The sequence below is a fragment of the Squalius cephalus genome, assembly GCF_949319135.1.
Source record: "Squalius cephalus genome assembly, chromosome: 24".
NCBI lineage: Eukaryota > Metazoa > Chordata > Actinopteri > Cypriniformes > Leuciscidae > Squalius > Squalius cephalus.
Window position 1 is genome coordinate 3,362,469 of NC_137145.1, and position 17,247 is coordinate 3,379,715.

The window sequence follows — 17,247 nt, forward strand, 5'->3', positions numbered from 1 at the left end:
ACGGATGTTTTGTCCCACGGAAAAGTCCTCAGAATCAGGATGTCTCTCTCCAGGGGGACAAAAAGGCAAACCGAGGGTTTTCCGACACATCTGGGCTGAAGTTCTCCTGCTGTTCGGAGCAAAGTCTTAAGGACACTGGGCTTAAAACTGAAGGCAGAGGACATGAACATGGACTAGAATGATTCGGATCCTCCAATCTGAATTGAGCACTTGCACTATATTAGGTATTGGGCCTTTTTCACTGCGTGTAAAATGAATGAACTGTATTGTGAAGATGAAGAGCATCCCTTTGCTTTGCTGAGAATGGCTTCTCTTCTGTTCCCAATTACTTTAGTAAAGGCGTGTGTGATGATAGTGTCCTTTTTCTGTTAGAATATCATGCTTAATGCTTTCCAGAAAGAGTTCTCGCTTTCTTAACAAAAAAAAGAGACAGAAAGAAAAAAAAAAATGAATGAGGCAAGACGTTAAGAGATGAACGTAATAGCAAAAGCTTTTCCCACAAGCGCTAAATGTAGCCTGAATTGATTTCAGAAAAGTCCACACCCAAAAAAAAACATGATTTTGCAGGGGCTGTTTTGGGTTTATTCAGTATAAGGCTTCATGATCGTCACAGTGGTTTCTTAGTGTGGGGTTAAAAGGCTACGTAGCTGGAAGGAGAAATGAAATTCACTCCATCCGCATGTCTCTGAGCTCGTGTGGACCGGTCTCTGGAATTTTTTTTTTTCTTCTTTTTTTTTTTCCTTTATTTTTTGTCGTCTCTCCGTTTAGTCGTGATCACTTCTCAGGTTTTCAGGAGCGTCTGGCAACAACAAAAGCAGTTCCTGTCAGGGAATACAAAAAGACATCACATTATTTCGCTGTATTGGGCCACACCAAACACTAAAAGCTTATTCAAAGACAGCACAAGATTTAAAAATAAAAAAAGCTCTTTGGAAATCAACATCGCAGAGCTGTTAATATTGATGGTCTTTAGCCCTATACGGACAAGAGTAGTTTTTAAAACAACGTTTGAGTACAGTTCTTTTCACCCAACTACTTTTACTAAAACAAAATCGTGGACTTGATTGGAAAAAGCTAAATAGTAGTTAAAAAAAAAAAAAAAGTCACTTGTGTTGTTCGTGGTCAGAAATGACTACCATAGAAAATACAAAAAATATGAGAAAAGTCATCAATTTTTGGGGGGTACAATCTACAAATCAGCCACGATGCAGAAAAAAGCACACATCAGTGAAGGGTGACAGTCTAAAATACACACACTCCACCCAATACGCCCAAACTGAGTCAGAGGATGAAATCAGATCAGACACAGATTGATTTAGCTCTGGTAAAGAATTCCTTTTTAATTTGTTAGATTTTTTTATTGAATTTTTATGTATTTAACAAAATGTCTTTCTCTCTGTTCAGGTTTGACTGTGGTAAAATTAATGGAAAAACTGACACTTCAAATTTCAAGCAAAAAATATCTAAACCTTGACAAAAAGTAGACTTTAAAAATGTCTAAATGTACATCCAAATCCACAACCGGCTTCTCCTCTTCTGTAAGTCGCTTTGGATAAAAGCGTCTGCTAAATGATTAAATGTAAATGTACTTTTACTTGATTTCATATACAAATTCAGATGAGACCATCCTCTGTGTTTATTACTGAGTTGGGAGTGTGTGTTTTCTAGAAGTCAGTGTTACAGAAGGTCATATTATGCTGTGCTTTCGCCCATCACGTATGATGCATATCTTTTAATGAATTATTTATTGATAACAAATGTATTATACGAACCCCATTTAAAATGCCCCTATTATGCCATTTTCTTTTTGGAGTCTCCTACAACAGGTTTACATCCATTCAAGGTCAAAAAACACATTATTTCTCTCATGATATACATTGCAGCATCAGCTCTTTTCTCTCAGTGTCTGAAACGCCTCCTTTCCACGAGCCTCCTCTGCTCTGATTGGTCAGACGACCCAGTCTGTTGTGATTGGTCTACTCTGCTCTGATTGGTCAGTTGGCCCAGTCTGTTGTGATTGGTCTACTCTGCTCTGATTTGTCAGACGGCCCAGTCTGTTGTGATTGGTCTACTCTGCTGATTGGTCAGATGGCCCAGTCTGTTGTGATTGGTCTACTCTTGTCTGATTGGTCAGATGGCCCAGTCTGTTATGATTGGTCTGCTCTGCTCTGATTGGTCAGATGGCCCAGTCTGTTGTGATTGGTCTGCTCTGCTCTGATTGGTCAGACGGCCCAGTCTGTTGTGATTGGTCTACTCTGCTCTGATTGGTCAGACGACCCAGTCTGTTGTGATTGGTCTACTCTGCTCTGATTGGTCAGATGAGCCAGTCTGTTTTGATTAGTCTACCACTTACATGTCGCATGTTGGAAACCAGACGCATATTTGAATTCAAGCTTGAGATCTTCTTCAGCTCTCAATACACAATGATACGAACGGTAACAATGGCATAGGTTTCGAGGTCCACTCTCCTGCAGAGTTCAGCTCAAACCTTGATCAAACTCACCTGCCTGTAGCTTTCTAGTAACTCTGAAGACCTTGATTAGCTTGTTCAAGTGTGTTTGATTAGGGTTTGAGCAAAACTCGATGGATAAAAGTGGATCTTACAGGCCAGAGCTGAGAACCCCTTGCTCTAAACTATGAAAAACAAATGTAAATGTTTGAAATACCCAGAAACAGCAGCGAAAGCAACTGTTGAATCTGGGACTGAACATACTGTGACGTGTTGTGGTGAAGATTGAGCCGTCATACCTGTTATTCGGACAGTGCTGGAGTCGGAGTCTCATCTGTGACTCTTCTGCTGTTGCATCAGACCCACATTCTCATAGACTCGAGAGCTGTCGTCCCTCAAACTGTACATATAAACATAAATAATTGATATTATACATGATATACATAAACATATAAACAGATACATCTATACATCTTTCCCAGGCATAATGGGAGAAGTTTACAACTTACAGTTGGCATGAAATCAATGCTGACACTATGTATTGTCTAACTGCATGTTGCTAGTCTTATTATAAACAATTAATTTGTAAATGTTTATTTATTTATTTTTTTAGATTTGATTTCATAATAATTTGACCATTATTATGGGTGGTGTGGCGCAATGGATAAGACACATGCCTTTGGTGTGAGAGACCCGGGTTCAAATCCACTGTGAGACACCAATGTGTCCCTGAGCAAGACACTTAACCCCTAGTTGCTCCAGAGGCGTGTGACCTCTGACATATATATAGCAATTGTAAGTCGCTTTGGATAAAAGCGTCAGCTAAATGAATAAATGTAAAATGTAAATGTAAATTTTTCATGCACAGGTCAATTTTGAGATTTTGGGCTATTTTGCTTCCATTTCCAGATTTCTGTTCTGGAAATTTAAGGATAACATTTCGGAAAACTTGTAATACACAACATTTATATTAATGTACCCCGATTAAGCAACTGGGGAAATATGGTGATATATCTTAGTTAATCTTTTCCCCTTATTACCTGTGGTGTCTTGCCTTAATCACAATGTAATAACTTGTTCTTCCTGTGATATACCCATGTGACGATTATGTGCTACGCTCACTTTCCATGATCCAATCAAACTGATGAAGTCACTTCTTATTTGATATCAGCTTCACTCAGAAATAGGTCACAGTATAAACTCAGCAAAAAAAAGAAAAGAAATAATTGTCTGTAATGTAAGATGCCTATGACAGTGCCACAGGGAAACACGAAGGACAGCTGGATCCTCCTTCAGTGCCTAACCATTTGTAACCATATGTCCCCCTAGATGTGTTTAAGAGCTTGTAAGTGCCTTGGTGGAAGAGTGGAGTAACATCTCACAGCAAGAGCTGGCAAATCTGGCTCAGTCCATGAAGATGAGATGCACTACAGCAATGATTGTAACTTTTGATATTGAGCATATATCAATATCCCTCTGTTCAGGGACTCATTATTCCATTTCTGTTCGTCAAATGTCTGTGAAATTTGTTCCGTTTACGTCTCAATTGTTGAATCTTTTTATGTTCAAACAAATATTTACACATAAGAAATTGGCTGGGAAAAAATCATTTGAAAGAAGGATAATGTTTCTTTTTCTTTTTTTTGCTGAGTATTTAGTAAAGTCAACTGCAACTTCAGTTTGATGTCGAATTTAAAAACTGAAGTTTTATTTTCTGCAGCTTAAAATTAGAAAATCACAGGAAATCAAAATATATCTATATTTTTCAAACAAAACATAAAAAGCAAGGAAATTCTAATGTCCTATTGCTTCATTTGTCATTTTCTCTGAAGTGGTAAACATACTGATCTATAAAACTGTCTATATCATGAGGTTTTGTGTGAAATGCATGCGTGTTCTCACTCGGCACAGGTTGGCGTCGGTGTGCACGGTGGCAGAGGGCTCTGATCTCCTCCAGTCAGGTCAGAGAGAGAATATTTGATGTTGGTGTACTCACGTCCTTTAATTTTACTTTTCTGAAAGAGACAAAAGAATCAGGCTATTTTGAACACCACTAATCCAGCTCAATATCTGTGATGTACACACCTGCTCCTCCTCTATGCGGCGCTGTAGAGTCTCAATATAGTGCTGGACGGCCATGTATATGAACCGATACTGGGCCTCTGTCTGTACCATTCCTGAACGCTGAGATCGCACCAACTGGATAGTCTTGGGCACGTCAATATCACAGTCCACTCCTGCGCAACACACTTCGGGTTAGAGCTAACTTTAAAAAGGTACAACCTTTCCAATTTAGGTTGTAGGGCCTAATAATTAACAAAGAGAATCAATAGTAGTGGTCGACCGTTATGCACAGAGAACACTTTTTTTATGCAGTCTTCAAGTGCACGCTTCAGAAGATCCCACAGCTGGAAGCTTGCAACGTTTGCGAAATTAAATATTTATTGGACATTCAAAGATTTGTTTAAATGATTAAAAAGCATATTTGCTGAATGCTGACGGTAAATGAGGAAGTATTATAGCGTTTTCCTTTCTATGACTAATAAAAGACAAGCAAATACTAAAATACTTTGTATATACCTTTACTTTGTTATATACCGTTGTTCTGTCTAATAAGTAAATTTAATAAATTAAGTAAAAGGAGAATGTCAAAATATAAGCCCCGCTTCAAACACATTAGACAAACATATTCATAAAACCGTGTATAGTAAATGAGGCGAGGGTGTAGGGTTACATTTAATTTTTTTTAATTAATTTATTTTTAAATATGTCATTTTGGAGTTTTAAGGGATAAAATTATTGACAACAGGGGGACTTTAAGAAATAGCAATATATATATATATATATATACAGGCCGTGGCGATATAACGGTCAACCACTAATTAACAGATGATCAATCTAGATGTAAGGACTTTACCCTTTTCTCTGATGATGTCTATTAAAATATCAATAACGATAAACGTTCCTGTTCGTCCAATCCCAGCACTGTAGGAAAAACAGAAATGTTTATAACCAACAAACAGACTTGCTTGATGAAGAAAATATCTGGACTGACATTTCTAACTTAAAGCCTTAAAGGGTAACTCTCACCAAAATTTAACCTAGGCTCTTTTTTGTTAATCTACCCGAGGCAAACTTTTGTGTAAAAGCATAATTAGAATGGAAACGCCACTTTTAAGATTGACCGTATTTTCGCTTTAGGTCAAGATGCCTTTTGAATGGGAGTGCTTGGGGCACTTCTATGATAGCATCAAAATCGCTATATTTAAAACACTAAGAAGGCTCGACACAACATGAAACTTTGCTGGAAGTATCACCAGGGGCTCTACACATGAACTCCAGCATTGACTACATTGTTTGTGTACACAAAGTTTACTAAAAAGAAAGATTTTGAACAACTCACTGTAACAACTCACTTTTTCTTCCCGGCCGCCGGCATTTTGTCAGTCAAAAATTGTCGATCTGTATCACTGAATCATTTCATTATTATATGAATAATATTGATTTTCACTAACGACAAAACAACAAATTATCCATGAATTTATATGGAAACAAGCTTTAGGAGCTTTCCATCTTTACTCTCCTCATGTTACGTTGCATTCGGAGATCGACTATTTTTGACTGACAAAATGCCGGTGGCCGGAAACACTAACTGATAAAGTGAGTCGTACAAAACCTTTCTTTTTAGTAAACTCTGTGTACACAAACAATATTCTTAATGCTGGAGTTCATGTGTAGAGCCCCTGGTGATACTTTCAGCAAAGTTTCATGTTGTGTCGAGCCTTCTTAGTGTTTTAAAAATAGCGATTTTGATGCTATCATAGAAGTGCCCCATTCACTCCCATTCACTCCCATTCACTCCCATTCAAAAGGCAATTTGACCTAAAACAAAAATACTGTCAATCTTAAAAGTGGCGTTTCCATTCTAATTATGCTTTTACATGAAAGTTTGACTCGGGTAGATTAACAAAAAGAGCCTAGGTTCAATTTTGGCGCGAGTTACCCTTTAAATATTTTGATTGAATGAGGTCAGTTTGAAGTCTGCTATTGATGGTGTTCTCATAACCTGCAGTGCACCACGATGGGTCCAGCCCCGTTTATGCCCTCCTGCTTCATTTTGACCTCTTCCAGAAAGTCCAGCACGCCGCCGGGGTCTCCGGGCACACCGTGGTCTGGCCATGCACGGAAATGGTACTGCCACACTGTACGCTCAGTGTTACCCTACCATATCAGACAGAACGCAGGTGTTAGAGACAAACTCTTGCAATTATGGGTCATTTAACCATCTCAGTTTAACTTTACCTGTCCAACTTTTGACAGCTTCAGCTCTCGCAGGATGTAATCATGTGCTGAGGTTTCCTTAACGTTACGCACACGCATGGCTCCGTACTCCTTCAACGCGGACACGTCAGGCCAATACTTCACACACTTACTCTGTGAAGGGAAACACAAAGCATCTCAGAACAATTCTGCTTTGGCTGATAAAGCAGAAATAAAACCGAAATTGTAAAATGATTTTGAGCAATTACCAAATTGCAAAGGCTGAAATTTTCCAAATGAGAATTGTTTATTAAGGGCCAAATTTACTAAACAGGGCAAATTAGCGTGAGAGTTAAAAAAGAAAAAGAAAAAAAAAAAACGCAGATGGGAGAGGAAAGTTCAGCACGTGATCTACTAGCACATTAAAGAACACAGACACAGCCGAATCACTTTCATAGTGACCAACGCAATCTTCCAGGAACAGCACAAATGAGCAGATGGTTTCTCAAACTCGGTCCTGGAGGGCCACTGTCCTGCACAGTTTAGCTCCAACCCTGATCAAACACACCTGAGCAAGCTAATCAATGTCTTCAGGATCACTAGAAAACTCAAAGCTAGGTGTGTTTGATCAGGGTTGGAGCTAAACTGTGCAGGACAGAGGCCCTCCAGTACTGAGTTTGAGAAACCCTGGTTTAAGACATGCTTTTTAGGATGTTAAATAATGGCGTAAATACTGGTAAACTGACGAGCGCAAACCTTAGTAAATCACCTTACGTGATTCATTTAAATTCTCTCCTCCCATAAATTTTGCATCTGAAAGGGAAACTCCTATAAATTCATATGCAATAATGTCAGCCGCAAAAATAACCCAGTCCACGTCTTTTCAGAGCTAATTTCTCACTGCATGTCTTTAGTGAATCCTGACAAAAAGAGGGTTTGCACTGGGACAAGCCGTTAGTAAATCTGGCCCTAAATCTGTAATAGTACCATTAAAATAGTAATATTTTCTTTTATGTTTTGCTAATATTTTTATTTAGTAATAATAATAGTAAAAATATACATTATCATCATTATTTTGTTATTTAATCAAATTGTGCAGCCCTACAAACAGGAACCGTAAACCTGGAGCTCTTTTAAAAATGTATTTTTAAATCGCAATAGCAATTTTTAATCACAAAAAAATATATATATAACCCCCCCAATTTCAGCAACTAACTTCAAGTTTCAAGTGTACATGTATTTAAATGCTGTTCGCATATGTAAATATTTCTTTTAGCAAGCCAAAAATCAGTTCATGAACCACAATGAAAATGAACTGTATTTGATGGGTAAATCCCTTGGGAAACGGCTCACCTTTCCCCGTTCCACTTCCTTCGTGGTCATGACGATGACTCGAGAGTTCTCCTGAAACACCATCCTCCAGAAGTCACTGATGGTGTTTTGCAGGCAGCCCTGCGTGGCGATGTAGCTCCTCTTCAACTTTGAATTGTTTGATTTAGTCTCATTATCAGGCTGGCAAACCACAAAAACCATTGATATACAAATATTTAATAATTCTGACAAGATTTGAAGGCACCTTTATTACCATGATGATGTTGGCGTTGATGTAATCAGAGCCTGGTTCATTTGCATCACCATCGGTCAGCACGACTCGCGTGTGGTCGACTGTGGAAGAGGCACAGAGATAAGAATATTACAGGGGTCATGAACTAGCTTTTTTAATTTTTTTATATTGTTGTCTGAGGTCAACTTATGACGTTCGCTTGGTTTTTACATTCAAAAACATCAAAATGAATAAGTAATAGGCTATTTTCTACCCTGGTTTTGAGCCTAGCTCCCGGTTTTTATGGGCGTGTCGCATTGAAGACTTGGAAGTAAACGCCCACTGCTATGATTGGATAACAGTTTTGCATATTATAATGAGTTTTATGTAATGCGTGAATCAGTGGGCGGGGCTAAACCGGCAGTGTTGAAGTAGGCGTTGATCTTCTTCTGCGGAGGCGGGGTTTGATACCCTTTGACCTCATAGATCCCCACTTTGAAAAACCTGTGGTTCGCTGTGCCTGGTGTCAATAAAAGCTTTTATTGGACTAACAAGGAAGTTTTCAGTTTTTTTAAACTTACAGGATATTCTTATAGTATGATGACCTCTTATATGTCAAAAGCTCAAGGAAAATTTGATTTCTCAGTTCATCACCCCTTTAATATTACTGGCCCATCAGCACGTGGCATTCTGAGAGTTTTCTGGGATTTGCATGATGATGATGATGTTCACTTACAGGGAAGAATGTTCTTATATCTGTTCTTGTTTTTGTTTTCTGCCCGTTGACCCTCCTTGCGACTGTAGAGTAGTTTACACTCCTGCTGCTGAAGTGTCTGTGAACACAGAATTGAAAATGATTCCCAGAGCTCAACCCTTTATAATAAAGGTGTGGGAAACTGTACATTGATTTATCAGTGTATCAGATCATTGGTTAATCTGACACTATACTGGGTGCTGATTGGCTCTCACCTCAAACTCTTCCCAGAATCCCTGCTTGACCTTATCTGTGGCCTCTGCCAGCTTGCTGAGCTCTCGTACCCGGCTCTCGATCTCTGCTGCATTGATGCGGGTCGTGTTCAGAGGCTGCAAGAAACACAACACTGATTTACTTGTATTATTTGGCTGGTATTAAGAATGTTAAATGTACATTTACACAATTGGTCAAAAGTTTGGGGTTGGTAATTTTCTTATGCTCACAAAGGCTGCATTTATTTGATTAAAAAATACAGTAAAAACAGTAATATTGTGAAATATTATTACAATTTAAAATAACTGTTTTCAATGTGAATATATTTTAAACTGTAATTTGTTCCTGTGATCAAAGCTGAATGTTCAGCATCATTACTCCAGTCTTCAGTGTCACATGATCCTTCAGAAATTACTCTAATATGATGATCTGATGATCAAGAAACATTTCTGATTATCATCAATGATAATCTTTTTTTTCAGGATTCTTTGATGAATAGACATTTCAATAGAACAGTATTTATTTTAAATATAATCTTTTGTAGCATTATTAAAGTCTTTGCTGTCACTTTTGATCAATTTAATGTGTCCTCTCTGAATAAAAGTGTTAATTTCTTTTAAAAACAAAATATTGCTGACCCCGAACTTTTGAACATTAGTGTGTTCATTTAGCAGACTCTTTTGTCTAAAGTGATTTACAAATAAGGAACATCACAAGCAATTTGACAGTTCTCAATGGATCGGTCAATCAAACACCTGTTTGAGCTGCAGGACTGTCCCCAGTGTTTCCACCATAGGGTTTTTCTTGTAGTGCTCCACCAGGTCTGTGAGCGAGTCGAATTTCTCCCCACCGCCAACATCATACTTCAGATCATGCTGACAAAATGATAATAGAAATAATAGCCCACTTACATAACACAACACAGGAAAATAGCCTTTTAATGACAGCGTTTTGGAACTAAATAAACTGTTAAAATTAAAAATGAAGCGCGTCATTTCTGCAACAATTAAACATTAAAGGGTTAGTTCACCCAAAAATGAAAACTCTTTCAGTAATTACTCTCCCTCATGTTGTTCCAGCCCCGTAAGACTTTCGTTCATCTTCAGAACACAAATTAAGATATTTTTGATGAAATCTGAGAGCTGTCTCACTCCTTCATAGGCTTCTAGGTAATCGAGATCTGCCATCCCAGAAAGTTAGTAAAGACATGGTTAAAATAATCCAAGAGTCTACAGTGGCTCAACCTTAAGTTTATCAAACGACGAGAATACTTTTTGTGTGTAAAAAACAAACAAAAATAACTTTATTCAACTATTCATTTTCTTCTGTGTTTCTCTGAGTGAGTTCACGTAGTGTAACAGCGCAGCGCTTCTGGGTTGTACGTCAGAATGGAGGCTCACTATTGGCCGATGCTGGTCATGTGTGTGATGCGTGTGACGTACAACCCAGAAGCGCTGCGCTGTTACACTACGTGAACTCACAAAAAGTATTCTCGTCGCTTGATAAACTTAAGGTTGAGCCACTGTAGTCACTTGGACTATTTTAACGATGTCTTTACTAACTTTTCTGGGATGGCAGATGAAATTACCTAGAAGCCTATGAAGGAGTGAGACAGCTCTCAGATTTAATCAAAAATATCTTAATTTGTGTTCTGCAGACGAATGAAAGTCTTACGGGGAACAACACGAGGGAGAGTAATTACTAACAGAAATTACATTTTTGGGCAAACTAACCCAAATAACTAACTAAAAATATTTAATGCATACTAAATGCAATAACACATTTCAGCCTAAATATATGTTTTTATCAGCAAAAAATATCTACACTATTTGAGCTCAGTAATCGACTATTTGGATGTTGAACATCTAGTTGATCATTCTAATCCATCTCTAATTTTTTTTTAAAACACAGTTTTGAAAGTCATGCATCTGAAGTTTACTTGGCAGCGTATCATGACGTGGGTGACTTTGGGTTTGCCGTCGCTGGTGTCCGTCTTGTCGTCTCCGGTCCGTACGGAGAGCACAAAATCTCCCGGGTGACTCTGACTTTCTCTCACCAGGAAACTTCCGTTCTTGCCCTTCTCTGTCAACAACTTCTCTGCCTCACGACCAGATAGATGACCATGAAACCACCTTGCAAAAAAACAAAACAAGATAACCTCAGAGGAGGGTATTCAGGTTCAGACGCCAATAAAAAAAAGCCTATAAAATACAACTATTGGCCCACGTTGTCATGGAAGGACAGACAGATAATGAGCAATGCATGTGCTCACCTCTCAGAAGTGGGATCGGCACAGTTGAGCGGGTATTTCAGCTCAATGACGTCTCCGTTTTTCTCTTTCAGCTGTCCGTGATGTTCCATGTAATACTGCACCAGCTCCGCCAGGGTGGCAAACTTCTCTCCACCGTACAGGTCATAATAGTCTCCCGTGTTTTGGATCTTAATGTGGGTGACGGCGCCATTTCGCCTAGTGAAGAGAAGAGCTTCAATACAGTTTATACTAATACACTGTACAAAATGTTTTGTAATTTTAACAGAAAAATGCTACAGTTAGAGCTGCACCATTCTGGTTAAATTGACAATCATGATTTTTTTGTGTGTGTTTCAAACAGAGCTCATGATTCTCCCACGAACAGACAACTACACAAAATACTAAATGTAAATTGCTGCAGTCTATTTAAAATGTTTAATCAATCTGAATTCTTTTTTTTTTTTTTTTTACTGCGCGTGAACTCGACAATCGACTACTGTGGACTTCGACCGAAAACAGGATGTAAATACAGGTATGTGCGCTGGCTGAATTAACATCACTTTTATTCATATCTTTCACATCTACTGCAGTCAGATTCACCCGTGTTCACTCTGAAGGAATCACTCACATGGCTGGGCACTTGTAATGACACATCAAGGATGTTAAGAGGCTAAAAGCAGGTTTAAAACTTGCCCCATTGAAGTCAACAGGGTGCAAATTTTAAAAAGAGGATAACTCGGTGTAGGCAACACCGATTTTTGTCTTGTTCTCTGTACTGACAGCACTCCAAATTTACAAAAAAATGAGCTCAATGTTAAAATTTCTCCTTTAAAGCTGGACACTCTCTCCACTATCTCCCCGTTGATATACAATGGCGTGTGAACAATCTGTTTCTTCCTAAAATCAATGATGAGTTCTTTTGTTTTATTAATGTTTAGAGTGAGATTATTATCTGTACACCACATCATCAGCCTCTGTACCTCCTCTCTGTAGGCATACTCCTCTCCTCTGGCGATCAGCCCCAGCACAGTCGTGTCATCAGCGAATTTAATAATGCTGTTAGTGTCATAAGATGGTATGCAGTCATAAGTGTACAGAGAGTAAAGAAACGGGCTCAGCACACAGCCTTGTGGGGCTCCCGTACTGATTATCAGAGTGGGGGAATGATGCGGGCCCATCCTCACTAGGGTGGTCCTTATTTTTAAAGTATCCAATTGTCATGCTCTTAACCCTTCAAATTGTTCCTTTATATAAGAAAATACAGCATGCCAATTTTTATGGCAGTAACATAATAATTACTGGTAGCTCAATAGCTTTAAACTTTCTGAGATTGTGATGATTTTCGTAAAAACAGATCATTTGATTTGGTATTGTACCTGGCTAGTAAAATTCCCCAAAAATCTCCATAAAAGCATCTAATGCACCATATATTCCTAAATATGTATTTTAGATACATATCTCAGTTTACTTATTGTAGAAACTAAATCCAAATTAATCAAATTAGCAGATTTACCTTTCCTGGTGGAATCAATACATATTTCTATTGATGATCACCTTGGTTATTGTTTGGCTTTAGAGCACATTTTTTGGTTTAAAAAATTACATTACGTTCCTTGAAATTGACCCGGAACTTTGGCCGAATCGAGCAGATTATCAGGAGGCACAGGCAACCATGCAATGAAAGTAGTCAATGATCACGCCGAGAGAGGAGTGGCTCTGATTCAAGAATACAGTGGCTATCTCACACACTCTGAAGAACAATTGCTGTTTCTCCTTCATGTGGTGGAAGATCACCGACGGATCTATCCAGACTGCAAAAAGTCAACACTGGCTGCTGAGCATCAGAAATGAGGGATTGTTGAAAACCTTGTGCTTTTTTGAGATTGTTGTCATTGTTGTCATGTCAGTGTTGCTCTGATTTCAATAAAATGTAGTTCATTTGCAGCAACTTTTAATATTACTTGCATATCACAATAACGCCGCACAGCTTAACATAGGCAATCTTCCACATGATTGAGCTACCTCTAAATATCATTTTTTTGTCAACATTTTTGCATATTTCTAATTTTGAAGTTAAAAGGAACAGTTTAAAAGGTTAAGACACTATCATTTTGCAACAAAAAAAAATTGGACTTGATAAGGACCACCCTAATCCTCACTGACTGTGGCCGTTTAATAATGTTCAACCAAGGGAAAAAGGCTTCTGGGGGGTGTTTGGCTCGAGGTCATGGTGCAAAGGACCCTAGGATTATTTTAATCCGAACCATCCCTTTAATGAAATACAGTGTACAGGCAACAATATGCCATCCTGCAAGGATACCGGTATGGTCAGTATTTTTTACGGTGAACAGCACAGCTGCTGTTTTTAACTTTAATTTGACGTTTTTTACCTTTTAAAATTTGCAGGATATTTTTTTTACAGTGTAGTCAAGTGCATAATATATTTTCCAATTAGCACTTGTTATTCCCAGCCTAAATGCTGGTTTGTGCGTCACCTCTCACCTGACGGAAAGCGTAAAGTCTCCAGGGTTGCTTTTGCTGGGACGGGCCAAGAAACTGCCGTCCACGCCACGAGTGAGTAGAAGGTTCTCCGCCTCCACTCCAGTGATGTTGGGGTGGAACCACCTAACGACAGAAACACGACACAGTCCGTCACGACATGAAAGTGCGATTCTGGCCGATAACTACTAGAAAGTAGAAAGAAGAAAGCTGATTTGCATGTGCATGTGTAAATATTAGCTGTATCATCTACGATAATATATTTTTTTTTAATTATGTGCGAGTATGCGAGCTGACATTATTGAGTATGTCACTCACTTTGCAAAAAACAAACATAAACACTATTATAATGCAGTTATAATGCCCTTAAAATTCCAAATATGCATGAGCTTTTGTCTTATATAATATGGTAGACTATAGTTAAGCACACAAGCAAGAGTGCTGTTTTTTCCAATTTTATACAGATCAATAAACAAGAAGTTAATATTGTGAATTAACATTTGTCACTTGAGGGAGACTCGAACCCATCTCAAATGCTGTTCTTGCTACATGCCACTCTCCCACTTTACCAGAGCGAGTTCTTTCATAATTTTGTCCGACCAAACCAGATAGTGGTAGGAAGATTTTAATATGAAAAGTTTTTTTTCTCCATAATAATTGCACTAAATAAACCGGTTAAATAGAGCTGGTAAGTCCCGCCCATCCGTAAAACCCCACTGGACCTCTAGGTTGAAAAATCGTCAATGCAAGTGAATGGGAGAAAATAATTATTTTCTGATCCCGTTTGAATTTTGCCATGAATGTGAACATATGTTGTCTGTGAATTTTTTATGTAAAGAATGCTACAATTTAGCGGGTAGAAGTTTGATACGGTTAGACTTTGTGTGAGAGCACTTTGTGGACTACAACTCTTCGCTGCTTTCGACGGGAATCTGAAGAAAGAACAGCCCATTTGGTTTGAATGGTGACATTTGGGTACAAAACACACAGGCATCTCGATCTGTCTCCATAGATTATCGCAGCATTAGCACCGTGATTTGACAAGTGGAGGGAAAATGTGTTATGGGGTGAAGTCACATAGGCGACATGTAGTCTTTCTCGTTATGTCTTTTCCACAACTGCTAGCCAAAGAATCATACCATATACTGTCAAACTCGTAACATGAAAAATTATATAAAAAATTCACAGACAACATATGTTCACATTCATGGCGCAATTCAAACGGGACCAGAAAATAATTATTTTCTCACATTCACTTGCATTGACGATTTTTCAACCTAGAGGTCCACTTGGGGTTTTACGGATGGGCGGGACTTACCAGCTCTATAGACCGCTCTAATATTTACACACGCACACACGAAACGACTTTCTTCTGATGCAGTCTGCTGTACTTTCAGCATGTCTTGATTGACAGATGTCTCGTCCAATCAGCGGTCAGTATTCCATTTGCCACATATACCTACCTTTTCCATTTTGTCTGACTTGTCGTTGTGTTTTCTGACTTATTTTGCTTTCGGAAATGTAATAATAATGTAAATAATTTGTTTTTAGTCTTTTCATTGAGTTTAAAAATGTGTTTTGTTTTCAGAATTGGGGTTTGTTTTGCACTTCTCAGCTGTAATTAACACTTCTTCTGACAATAAGCGGTTACTGTTGCTCAGGAAACATGAAAGTACCAGCAGAAATGCCAGTGTATGAAATGTCAAATGAAAAAGATAATTCACAATCAGAATCCAGTCCACAGATGCACAAAGAAGCTCAACCATAAAACCATTTTAACATTAAATATTCAGAATATCAGATCAGAATAGTGAAATATATTCTGCAGGATCTTTTGCCGTCTTCTCCCTTCAAACTATATAAACTTTGTGTCAAATATATTGTTGAAATGTGTGCTTGCACTATGTTTTGCAATATGCAAAACTTGCTTTCATTTTTTGTTCCTAATACAATGAGTTTCAGATTTGCCTTGAGTGCACTAATAAGGTCTCAACTGCAGATACACTCATTTTTGCTAATAGGCTGAATTAGGCAGACATATATTACGTTATTTTGGTCAAACTTTAGATTAGGGTCCAATTCTCACTGTTAACTAACTATTAACTGCAACTTTTGCCTCAAAAAACTCCTAATTACTGCTTATTAATAGTTAGTAAGGTTATTATAAGTGCTTTATAAGTACTAATAAACATCCAATATCCTAGTAATATGCATGATAAAAACCAATTTGTTAATAGTGAGAATTGGACCCTAAACTAAAGTGTTACCGTTCTCTCTCTATCTATCTATCTATGATATCACTTGAAAACAATATTAATACAAGCAGGGCAAATACATTAACTACAACAAGCAAAATAAAGGCAAATTACGTTATTCACATCACACTACTGTCAAGCCACCCTTCAAAACACAGTGTCACGTGACGTCCCTGTCTGTGGACAAATCTCCACTATGACCTGTCAATCATCATCGACAGATATGAAATATGATCATTGAGCAAACTTTTATCGTCCTAAAATCAGTTAATTCCTCACTAGAGTGACTCTTTCACACTCAAAACATGTCCAGTCTCGCCCTGTTGGGTTTAAATCATTAAACTGCCTGACATTTAAACGCGCTCATTTCGCACTTTAGACATTTGAAACTCTTTAAACAAACATTAATTTGATTTATCGTAAAGATAAGATGCCCGACAGTGACGATAAATGTAAAATAAACGAGATTATTAGGTTTGTTTTTGCTTGTTTCTCACCTTCGGGATGTCATCTCTCCCTCACTCTGTTTACTGTATTTTCACTCAGTTTCCGGGTAAAAACTCAGCTTAAATCGACAGTCCCGTGTTCAGCGCCTCATACGGCAGCAGGTCCCGCTCGGTTTGGGCTCGGACAGACGGACATGAGTGAATAAAATGCCGAGAAAGAGGGACCAGGAGCGCTAGGCCGCGGCGGCGGAGAGAGTTTTCTGGAGTCGATTGGAAAAACGTCACCAAAGCTGCGACACACACACAGCGCGCGACGCGCCGCACTGACGCGCCCTCTAGAGGCGGAACACTAGAACAACACCTCAACAAATGCATAATATATAATTTACATCATCATGATTTTAGGTTACAAATTAACTATATGAATGTATAAGTGTATTTTGGATTCTCTAACTGGCCAGCATAAAAAGTTAAAATGTTTTGAACAATGAACACGCAAACATTAAAAACAAATACTGACTATGTAAAATATTACTTAATTATTATAATTAAAATTATAGTGATTATTTATAGTCAA

The 17,247-nt window shown here is 38.2% G+C and overlaps 1 protein-coding gene across 3 annotated transcripts; it reads right to left on the reverse strand.

The window, feature by feature from the left end:
- Positions 1 to 713: 713 nt before the first annotated feature.
- On the reverse strand, positions 714 to 16,995 carry ptpn11a (protein tyrosine phosphatase non-receptor type 11a). Of its 3 annotated transcripts, none has more exons than XM_079861182.1 (16): positions 16,722 to 16,995; positions 13,973 to 14,095; positions 11,492 to 11,686; positions 11,159 to 11,351; positions 9,975 to 10,094; positions 9,222 to 9,335; positions 8,989 to 9,085; positions 8,295 to 8,374; positions 8,063 to 8,188; positions 6,752 to 6,883; positions 6,516 to 6,670; positions 5,367 to 5,434; positions 4,535 to 4,686; positions 4,352 to 4,464; positions 2,749 to 2,849; positions 714 to 821 (listed from the first exon to the last, which is right to left on the reverse strand). In XM_079861182.1, the coding sequence occupies exons 1-15, from the start codon at positions 16,733 to 16,735 to the stop codon at positions 2,780 to 2,782; spliced, it is 1,752 nt and encodes a 583-aa protein (XP_079717308.1). In that variant the 5' UTR covers positions 16,736 to 16,995; the 3' UTR covers positions 714 to 821; positions 2,749 to 2,779. The 3 variants fall into 3 exon arrangements, with proteins under 3 accessions (XP_079717308.1, XP_079717306.1, XP_079717307.1); XM_079861180.1 differs by having other exon boundaries at positions 8,063 to 8,221; XM_079861181.1 differs by having other exon boundaries at positions 8,286 to 8,374.
- Positions 16,996 to 17,247: the final 252 nt, after the last annotated feature.

What these genes read in the sequence shown, in the direction of transcription:
- ptpn11a (XM_079861180.1), bottom strand. An exon ending in GCCGATCCCACTTCTGAGAG is followed by an intron (nt 11,352 to 11,491) that starts GTGAGCACATGC and finishes TTTTTTTGCAAG; the next exon opens with GTGGTTTCATGGTCATCTAT. An exon ending in CCGACGCCAACCTGTGCCGA is followed by an intron (nt 2,850 to 4,351) that starts GTGAGAACACGC and finishes TTATATGTACAG; the next exon opens with TTTGAGGGACGACAGCTCTC.